The sequence below is a fragment of the Anolis sagrei genome, chromosome 11, assembly GCF_037176765.1.
Source record: "Anolis sagrei isolate rAnoSag1 chromosome 11, rAnoSag1.mat, whole genome shotgun sequence".
Taxonomy (NCBI): domain Eukaryota; kingdom Metazoa; phylum Chordata; class Lepidosauria; order Squamata; family Dactyloidae; genus Anolis; species Anolis sagrei.
Window position 1 is genome coordinate 2,582,238 of NC_090031.1, and position 11,203 is coordinate 2,593,440.

At 47.4% G+C, this 11,203-nt stretch overlaps 1 protein-coding gene across 6 annotated transcripts in view; it reads left to right on the forward strand.

Annotated features, from left to right (window-relative positions):
• The window catches only part of SLC25A25 (solute carrier family 25 member 25), a 39,605-nt gene extending 36,460 nt beyond the window's left edge, over positions 1-3,145 (forward strand). For all 6 annotated transcript variants that reach the window (XM_060757565.2, XM_060757562.2, XM_060757568.2 and 3 more), the window contains 2 exons: positions 207-357; positions 874-3,145. In XM_060757565.2, coding sequence (XP_060613548.2) covers positions 207-357; positions 874-1,058 — 336 coding nt within the window. In that variant the 3' untranslated portion in view covers positions 1,059-3,145. The remainder of the gene's footprint in view (positions 1-206; positions 358-873) is intronic.
• Positions 3,146-11,203: the final 8,058 nt, after the last annotated feature.

Below are 11,203 nucleotides of genomic sequence, written 5' to 3' on the forward strand. Positions count from 1 at the left end.
ACTCTGTTTTAATATTTATAGTAAAAAAATACTGTTAAAATAACAACAACAACAACTTTATTTTTATACCCTGCCTCCATCTCCCCAAAGGGACTCAGGGTGGCTTACGTGGGGCAATCCCACCCCCGTCCTCTGACCTCTTGAGGCGGGCAGGAGATTGTTGAATGGCGGGCAGTTTCTTGATTGGTTTGTGGCCTTTTCCCCAGACCTTGAAGAACAGCTGGCTGCAGCGTTACGCCGTGAACAGTGCCGACCCCGGGGTCTTTGTCCTGCTGGCCTGCGGCACCATCTCCAGCACCTGCGGGCAACTGGCCAGCTACCCTCTGGCCCTGGTCCGGACACGGATGCAAGCCCAAGGTGAGTTCCCCCTCTCTCCCTCCCACCGGCCATGCTTCCCAAGCCCCAAGTTTTGAGGGAGCTTAGGAATTATGGGAGTTAAAGTCCAAAACACCTGGAGGGAGGGTCCAAGTTTGCCCAGGCCTGACTTACACAATCAGATGATGACAAATGAAGGTGGACCAGTCCTGACTACAGCTGTGCAAAGTCCAAATTCCCATGTAGCATATGTACAAACTCGGTCTCTGCAATCCTCCAGCACACCACCCACATCAACTCTCATCCTCATTTACATCAAACTAACACAACAGTGTGACTACAACTTATGTGCTATAGGCTTAACAGAGCCACCACAGCCCAACTGCAGTGACCCCTGTGGTTCAGCCTGAGACACTGATTGTGTTGTCACTGAAGGAGGAGATGCGGTGTAACTTGCCCTAGTTCCCAGAGCTCCCCTTACCCAAGCTTCCCTGAAGGATAGAAGAGCCTTGAATCCAGCGTGCCTGACAGTTTTCTGTGTTTTGTTGTCCCTTCCAGCATCCATTGAAGGCGCCCCGGAGGTCAGCATGACGGGCCTCTTCAAGCACATCCTGAAGACGGAGGGTGCCTTTGGTCTCTACCGGGGCCTGGCCCCCAACTTCATGAAGGTCATCCCGGCCGTGAGCATCAGCTACGTGGTCTACGAGAACCTCAAGATGACCCTGGGGGTGCAGTCCCGGTGACCGGGCTCCCGGCGGGCAGAAGAGGGAGGGACGTCCTCATTCTGTGACTGTGTAGATCAACACTATGCTGCTCGAGCCAAGCTGTGAAAGCCCCAGGCAGGCAGTCAGGCAGGGTGTATTGGGAGAAGCCTTGGGCCTGTTTTGAGGGGCAGGTGTGTTCCTTTTATATCAAGAGAGCCACTGCGCAGCCCTCCATCCTGGGAGCGCAAGGGGAGTCTCTTGAGCGGGCATTGCTCCTGCTGCTGCCCTGGTTCTTAGCATCACCCTTACGAGCCTTTTGCGCCAATCCAGAGCTGGAGGAGAGCGCATCCCCTTCTTCCAGTTGTGGGCTGTTGCGTGGAGTGGCATCCCTTTCTTACCCTTGGCTCCCAATCCCTACAAGACCTGCTGCCTCGGGGAAGGAGCGGCCGGCCGTGGGGCCAAAAGCAAGTTGCTGTTTACATGCATTCCTTTGCGTTGGAGCAATTTTTGTTCGACTTTGTAATCCTGACACTGCAATGTAACTTCAAAACAAAACCAAGGTTGAAGGGCAAAGCCGACCCGAGGCTTGCCCTTGGCGGAGTTGACAGTCTTTGTTTTGGGTTAGATGTTTTTTTGTAGGCGTGACTGAGTTGTGTGTGTATGTGTGTCCTTCTAAAACCGCTAACAAGATGCACTTATTAACAGCCGTGGCAGCAGCCGCTAGGGCCTGGCTCTTGGTTTGCCTTTGCTGGAGGCCCAGGGTGTTCTTTGGGACCCTCGTTGCACCTGGCTTTGGCTCGCGTACGACAGCATTGCTCCTCAAGTAGCATTTTGGGGGAGATCTGTTTGCATGGGGCTTCGAATGCATCCTTGCCGGTGCCGAGGGGACCGCCCCTTTGAACCTCCGAGCCTTGCCTGCTGCATTTCGCTTCTGATCTTTACAGATGGATGCTAGAGTTTGCATGAAGGATGGGATAGGGAGTCGGTTGCTTAACTGACCTTGGCCTTGGTTTGCAAGTCCGAGTGACCGATTGATGGGGAAGTGGCCACTCAAGGCGGGAGGCGGGAAGACGGTTGCCTCCGCCTGCTCCTCCTCCTCCTCGTTTCCAACTGACTGCGTCCCGGGCGCCTCCTCGCCTGCATTCCAATTGTTTTTACCGCTTCAAGCCTATTTATTTTGTATTTATTTGAAAGGAGAGAGTGATGCTCAAAAGTTATTTTTTTATAGTTCTCGTTTCAATCGTAGTCACTGTGTTCTTGGCATTCTGTATTATTTTTTTGTAGCAGTTCCATATTTATGTTCTTTTTTTTAAAAAAATACACAACTATTTTGCACATTGTCAACATGGCCTCATGGGGGGGAAGAAGGGAGAGCCTGCGCCCATTGGGGGCCTGTTTGGGGCGGAGAGGCTCTTGCCTTGCGAGGCTTGCCTTACTGTGGGTGGGTGGGTGCCGATGGACGAACCACGAGCCGGACTTTCTTTTTCTTGTGTCGGTGGTATTGGTGAAATAATGAGAAGGGCTGATTGGGCGTGGGGAGGGGAAACGTTCTCAGGGAGACAGATCGCGATGTGTGGAGGAAATCTGTGTGCTTGGAGGGAAGGAAGGCATGGAAGGAAGAAGACGGAGGCCGAGGCGGTTCCTCCGTGCCTTGAGAGCAGCTGTTTCTCCGTCTTCTCCATCGCCAGGCATTCGCTCGCTCGGCGCATCCTCTCCCCTTCCTCTCCTTTTATGCGCCACTGCACTCGCCTCCTTCCTTCCTCCTTTTCTACCATTTGTGGCCTGAAGAGGGTAGAGCAGGCATGGGCCAATTTTGGGCCTTCCCTCCCTGACTCCGGGTGTTTTGGACCGCAACTCCCACACTTCCTAACAGCCTCAGGCCCCTTCCTTTTCCCCCTCAGCCGCTTAAGCGGCTGAGGGGGAAAAGGAAGGGGCCTGAGGCTGTTAGGAAGTGTGGGAGTTGCGGTCCAAAACACCCAGAGGGAAGTCCAAAATTGGCCCATGCCCGGGGTAGATCAATGCAAAAGGTGTAGCTGTAACCCGGATTTATGAAGAGCGGATCTAACAAAACATGGCACCTTTGCTGGTAGGGAACAGTTTGTTAATAAAGATTTTTATCATGCTGACTTCCCTGGTCCCATGTTGTGTTGTGATGGTGGGTTTTCGGAAACGCGCCAGGCCTTGCTTTGAAATTGGGGGGGGGGGGGGGATTATTACAGCTCGGCTTCTGACTCCCAACTCATTGATACTCTTGGCTTACATGCAAAACACTTTGTAAAGGCATGGCACTTCTGGTTGGTACAGAATGAATGTGTTGAGAAGACCAGTTCCTTTTCTCTTGATGAGAACCGCTTAAGCCAGCAAAATGTAATATGTGATTCATTATAGAGTTGGAAGAGACCTCGTGGGCCATCATCCAGTCCAACCCCATTCTGCCAAGAAGCAGGAAAATTGCATTCAAAGCACCCCTGACAGATGGCCATCCAGCCTCTGCTTAAAAGCTTCACCACATTATGATTTATTTATTTACAGTATTTATTTTCCTCCCTTCTCACCCTGCGGGGGACTCGAGGCTTATCACAATGCCATAGACCAGGGGTCCTCAAACCTTTTAAGCAGAGGGCCAGGTCACAGTCCCTCAAATTGTTGGAGAGCCGGATTATAATTTGAAAAAAATAAAACATGAATGAATTCCTATGCACACTGCACATATCTTATTTGTGGTGCAAAAGACACTTAAAAACAATATGATAATTAAAACGATTAATTTTAACAAATATAAACTTATTGGTATTTCAATGGGAAGTGTGGGCCTGCTTTGGGCTGATGAGATAGGATTGTTGTTGTGTGCTTTCAAGTCGTTTCAGACTTAGATTGACCCTGAGTGAGGGCCAGGTAAATGACTTGGAGGGCCGTATCCTGCCCCGGGCCGTAGTTTGAGGACCCCTGCCACTTTAACTTTCCAGCTTCATGAGGGTATGCTTTGAATTCCAGCCACTGGGGCAGCTGTCGCTTCACCCTCCACTTGTGACACCAATGGAGTACTTCCTCATTCTTTTGCACGCTGCTGGAGATATTTTTTGGCATTGTAAATTAATTAAATTAGCCTCCCCGCATAAAACGGTACCTAAATTTCCTACTTGACAGATGCAACTGTCTTTCGGGCTGCAAAGGTCAACAGCAAGCTAGACTATTGATAGTCGGGAGCTAACTAGCTTCAAACTCAGTAGTGATTTTAATGCAGCTGACTCCCAACCACAGCCTGGTCCATTCATTCCTTGATCACGTGGCACCCCCGGCTGTCTCAAGCAACATCACACAAATGTCTATGATCTTTCTGACATCCTTTCAGTGTCTGTATAGACGATGTGTCCCCGTTTATCCAGGATCTGCCGATCGATCGCAAAGATTAAGGGACCAATACTAATGACATGTCAATGTAAGCCACAGGTGGCTTGCTTTGGCATTTGGCCTCCTACTCTTTGTTTCCTGTCAAGCCGTGACAGCTCGGCCCAACCGTAAGAAAGCAAGGGGCAGGAAGCAAAATATATATAAATAAAAATGTAATGTTCGTTTGTGGCATTAATATAACTCAAAAACCACTGGGCGAATTGACACCAAATTTGGACACAAGACACCTGTCAGGCCAACGAGTGACCCTGGTTTGCATTACCATTGTGGTTTTCTTCCTTTCCCCCATATACCTTCTCCCTCTCTTTTCCTCCTTCCTTCCATTCCTTCTTTCCTTCCTCTTCAGTCATTTCTCTCTCTGCATTCTTTTTATCCTTCCTTTCTATTTCTTTCCTCCCTTTTTCTCCCTACTTTCCTCACTTTCCTTTCACTTTTCATTCTTTCTCTCTGCCTCCCTTCCTCTCTCATTTCTCTCTTGAATGTCGTCTAGCAGCAGCCATATATGTGCCCGGTGCTTCATGCAGTCCTGCCCGTGGCCACATGACCTTGGAGGTGTCTGCGGACAACGCCGGCTCTTCGGATTAGAAATGGACATGAGCACCAGAGTCCCAGAGTTGGACACGACTGGACTTAATATCAGGGGAAAACCTTTACCTTTTACATTTATTATAGTGTATCCACGCTGAGAGTGTGAGGCATATTAAGATATATTTAATTTTTGTATTTGATATTTTAACAATTATAACTGGCCCTGAACAACCCTTAAAAAGGTGCCAAATGGGCAGAGCACACCCTGCATTTTGCAAATCATAAACATGCAAAATAGTACAAAATATTAAGGTTTGGAGATCTCTGCCCTTTCCCACTTTCCTATCCTGACTCCAGTGAGGCGACAAAGAAGACCAGCGCAATTCCCAGCTGCACCCAGAGGCCTCAAAGTAATAGTAAAAAATGTTCTCCAAAATTGGGAAAAATTTGGGAAAAATCAAAATAATAATACACAGGAATGTTTGCACTTGCCTAGAGAGGCTGATTTGCAATCCTATACTGCCATCCAGTGGCCAGAGAGGGAAGCGCGCCCCTGAGCCGTGGAGGCGCCTCTCTGCTGCCATCGTGTGGACTGAGTGGAAACCGCACCTCGATATTATAATCACAGAAATAATGTAAAAAATTAAAATAAAATATCCAAAATAATGGAAAAAATAAGGTAATAATAATTATCTGAAATAATCACAAAAATAATGTAAATAATAATAATAATAATAATAGCCTTCTTTATCTCTCCAAAGGGGACTCAAAGTGGACATCTATGTATCTATCTGCCTGTCCATCCATCCATCTATCCATACATTTACCCATCTGTGTATCTCTCTGTCTGTCCATCCATCCATCCATCCATCTCTCTCCCTATCCATCCATCTATCCATCCATCTATTTCAAAAGCATTAGTATCCCATTGAAAGTACACAAAAACACAAACATTAAAACAAAATTAAACACAAAAGGAGTAAAAAAAATCCAGTTAACATTATCACAACATATTCAAACTTAAAAATCACAGCGCTTTCACTGCAAAGGATTCCCTTTATTATTATTATTATTATCTTTATTTATACCCCGCAAAATCTCCCGAAAGACTCGATGCGGCTTACAAAGGCCGAGGCCGCTGACAACAACAACATACAATACACAGTAAAACTCATAAGCAAATAATAAAACATCAAGCAAAACAATAAAACAGTAGAACAATGACACCGTGACGCAATTAAAAACCTAGAGGCCGGGCCAAATGTAATGGACAAAAGTTAAAAGTGCTGAACCTGACAGGTAATATATAGAGGTATTTGGCGGTAGGTGCAATGTGCAGATAATCCTGAATCTCGAACAAAGTGCGTTTGGGACTTGAAGCCAGGAGTTTCCTATTCTGGGAAGGCACACTGGAACAGCCAGGTCTTCAGGTTCTTCCTAAAGACAGCCAACGTTGGGGCCTGTCTGATGTCCTTAGGGAGAGAGTTCCAGAGTCGGGGGGCCACCACAGGGAAGGCCCTGTCCCTCGTCCCCACCAAACACTCCTGCGACGCAGGTGGGATCGTGAGCAGGGTCTCTCCATCTGATCGGAGGGAGCATGCGGGTTCGTAAACGGAGATGCGGTCACGCAGGTAGGCAGGTCCCAAACCTTTTAAAAGGCAACAAATAGCCAAAACAGGCCCTAAACAAAATCTATAGTACGTCAAATGGTCCAAACAGGTCCTGAATAAACGGGCCCTGAACAACTTTCACCTTAATTAGCTGCCACTCTGGTCACCCATGCATCCAATCCAAGCATCATGGAGATTTGCCGTTTCTAAGAACACCTCAGAAGTTCACACAGGCCTCCAAAGAACCTTCTTCATGCATCGCAACGTCCCTGCAAGTTGGAAAAAAGGGCCGCCTTCTGCTTTGAGAAGTTCTGAGATGTCATCCTTACAGCCACGCTGTACAGTGGACAGAACCTGCCTCACATCTGAAAGGCTTTGAAAGGAACAACAGTGACCACAATGCAAACAAAGGGGTAAAAGACCTGCCCAAACGTGAGTTGGAACAGGAAGGTGCCTACCTTTGACGTCTTCTTCTCCTGTCCGAGAGGGAGTGGTCCTGGCGCTTGGTTCATGCAGGAAGGTCACAAGCGTTTCTGGTGAGAGCAGAGGCAGAAATGCTGCAGCCCCACAAGCAAGGGGCCTGCCTTTCCTCTCAAGGAGGCCTCCACCAGCACACAATCATTCACCTCATCTGGACCTTTGGCCACCCATCCATTCCAAGCACCACTACGCACTGCTTCCAACAAGAACACCAGTGATGTTTACAAAGGCTGCCAAAGACACTTCTTAATAGATGGTGCATGAGAACGGACCCAAAACACTTTTTCAAAAAACAAGACGTATCTTCTGCTTAGACAGACTCTGAAACCTCATTCCTACAGCCACACTACACATTGGAAACAACCTCTACCTGACCCGAAAGGTTTGGAAAGCAACCAAAGGCTGAGGCATGATCCAAAGAGAGACATGTAGGATGGGGATGGGCTGATAACTTTGGAAGGCGCTAAGTTGGAGGATGGAGACCCCTACTCCCATTGACACAGGTCAAGAGCAAAGGAGAACAACGCCAACCCTTGGATGCAGGTAACACAGAGTGTGAAATAAAACACATGTTTTGCTTAGTTAGGTATTGGTGACACACCAGAGTGGAACAACAGAGGAATCATCAGATCTTTTTTTAAAATAATATTTATTGAGATTTTCTTGAAATATGCATATAGATTAAAAATGGTGGAAAAGAAAAGGAAAAAATATAGAAAAATGTAGAAAAGTGTAAAACAAAATAGAGAAGAGAGATAGACAAAAGAAAGAAGAGAAAGAAGAAGAGAAGAAAAAAATTAAAATAAAATAGGAGCATCACGACCTCCTGGTGTCTTCTAAGAATCTTCTGTTCATTCCTGTTCTGAGCAAAATAAATATTCTTTATTTTCTTTCTGTTTCTCTTCTTTCCCTTATTTTATCAGGTTTCATCCTCATTTCTCTTTTTCCAATTAAATCATGGTCTCTCTCTTTTTTTCTTCCTTAGATACTCAGTGACCTCTTTCCAGTCTGTTTCCTTTCTTCCAGTTTCCTTATTTTTCAGTAATAGAAAAGTGAGTCTATCTAAATTGCTGATGTCTAACATCTTTATTATCCAATCGTCTTCTTCTGGTGTTTCTGTTTGTCTCCATTTTTTAGCATAACACATCCTTGCGGCTGTTAATGCTAAAAATAATATCTTATCTTTGTCTCTTTCCAAATCCTTGTCATCAGATCTGTCCCTGCCAAACTGGGACATTTGTAGATTATATAAATACAAAAAGAACCAACACAATTATTATTCCCATCGCCCGTGACAATGGCCATTCACATCAACAAGAGCAATGCATACACTATCCCTTAATACAGATATAGGTTTCCCAAGTTTGCAGCAACCCCCTCCACAATGTAACAACAGAGCAACAAAAGTGACCGCAATGCGGAAAAGGAATAATATACCTGGCCAAGCATGAGTTGGAACAGGTGGGTGCCTACCTTTGACGTCTTCTTCGCCTGGCTGAGACAGAGTGGTCCTGCCGCTGGGTTCATGCAGGAAGGTCAAAAGCATTTCTGCTGAGAGCAGATGCAGAAACACTGCAGTCCCCCAGGAAAGGGGGCTGCCTTTCCTCCCAAGGAGGTCTCCTCTCAGTTGGAAGCCAGATTTTGGTCCATACCATCACCACACAATCATTCACCTCATCTGGCCCTTTGGCCACCCATCCATTCCAAGCACCACTACGCACTGCTTCCAACAAGAACACCAGTGATGTTTACAAAGGCTGCCAAAGACCCTTCTTAGTGGATGGCGCATGAGAACAGACTCTAAACACTAATTCAACAAACAAGGACTATCTTCCGCTTAGACAGGCTCTGAACCCACATTCCTACAGACTCACTACACATTGGAAACAACCTCTACCTGACCCGAAAGGTTTGGAAAGCAACCAAAGACTGAGGCAAGATCCAAAGAGAGACATGTAGGATGGGGATGGGCTGGTAACATTGGAAGGCGCTAAGTTGGAGGATGGAGACCCCTACTCCCATTAGAATCATAGAATCATAGAATCCTAGAGTTGGAAGAGACCTCCTGGGCCATCCAGTCCAACCCCATTCTGCCAAGAAGCAGGAATATTGGATTCAAATCACCCCTGACAGATGGCCATCCAGCCCCTGTTTAAAAGCTTCCAAAGAAGGAGCCTCCACCACACTCTGGGGCAGAGAGTTCCACTGCTGAACAGCTCTCACAGTCAGGAAGTTCTTCCTCATGTTCAGATGGAATCTCCTCTCTTGTAGTTTGAAGCCATTGCTCCATTGCGTCCTAGTCTCCAAGGAAGCAGAAAGGAAGCTTGCTCCCTCCTCCTCCCTGTGGCTTCCTCTCACATATTTATACATGGCTATCATATCTCCTCTCTGCCTTCTATTCTTCAGGCTAAACATGCCCAGCTCCTTAAGCCGCTCCTCATAGGGCTTGTTCTCCAGACGCTTGATCATTTTAGTCGCCCTCCTCTGGACACATTCCAGCTTGTCAATATTGACAGAGGTCAAGAGCAAAGGAGAACAACGCTAGCCCTTTATCGCAGGGGACACAGAGTGTGAAATAAAACACATGTTTTGCTTATATAGGTATTAATGACACAACAGAGTGGAACAACAGAGGAATCATCAGATCTGTCCCTGCCACATCGGGAAATTGGAGGGTATATAAATGCAAAAAGAACCAACACAATTATTATTCCCACTGCCCTTGACAATGAGCATTCGCATCAACAAGACCAAATGCATACACTATCTCTTACTACAGATATATGTTTTCCAAGTTTGCAGTACCCCGCCTCCCAAAATGTGACAACAGTGCAACAAAAATGACCACAATGCAGAAAAGGAATAATATACCTGCCCAAGCATGAGTTGGAACAGGTGGGTGGCTACCTTTGATGTCTTCTTCGCCTGGCTGAGAGAGTTTTTCAAAGTTTGCATTAACACCCCCCCCCCCCACACACACACAATGTAACAACATTGCAGCAACAGTGACAACAAGGCAGAAATGGAGTAAAATACCAGGCCAAGCATGAGTTGGAACAGGTGGGTGCCTACCTTTCATGCCTTCTTCACCTGGCTGAGACTGGCCCTGGCGGTGGGTCAAGCAGGACGGTTGACCCACCGCCAGAATTATTATTAGTAGTAGTATTATTATTTAAAATGGCCATGGCTGAATGATCTCATTCCCACTGGCATTGGCAATGGTCATTCACATCCACAAGAGCAAATGCATACACTATCCCATAATACACTTATAGGTTTTCAAAGGTTGCAGTAACCCCCCCCCCCCTCCCCACAAATCAATGCAACTACAGTGACTGAAATGTGGAAAAGGAATAAAATACCTGCCCAAGCATGAGTTGGGACAGGTGTGTGTCTACCTTTGACGTCTTCTTCGCCTGGCTGAGAGGGAGTGGTCCTGGCGTTGGGTTCATGCAGGAAGGTTGCATGAGTCTTCCGGCCAGAGAGGATGCAGAAAGGCCGCACCCTCCAGGCCAGAGAGGGTCCACTACACTGACCCTCTGCCTTTCTTCCCAGCAGCCCCGAAGATGGATGCTTAATTGTAAACAGGTGCTGTGGAAGGGCTTAGGACCCCTTGAAGAGGTCTAGGACTGCCAGCAGGACCCCATGAAGAGGCCCAGGGTTGCAAGTAGGGACCTCACAAAGAGGCCCAGGAATGCCACAGGGATCCATAATGAATACTAGGCATGCCAGCAGCGACCCCATAAAGGAAGCCTAGGAATGCTAGCTGGGACCCCATGAAGAAGCCTGGGATTGCAAGAAGGGACCCCATGCAGAGGCCTAAGGTTGCAAGCAGGGACCCCCTAAAGAGGCCTAGGAAATGGAATGCCAGCAGGGACCCCATAAGGAAGCCTAGGAATGCCAGCAGCGACCCCATAAAGAGGCCAAGGAATGCCAGCTGGGACCCCAAGAAGAAGCCTGGGATTGCAAGAAGGGACCCCGTAATGAGACCTAGGGTTGCAAGCAAGGACCCCATGAAGAAGCCTGGGATTGCAAGAAGGGACCCCATAAAGAGGCTTAGGAAATGGAATGCCAGCAGGGACCCCATAAGGAAGCCTTGGATTGCAAGCAGGAACCCCATAAGGAAGCCTAGGAATGCCAGCTGGGACCCCATGA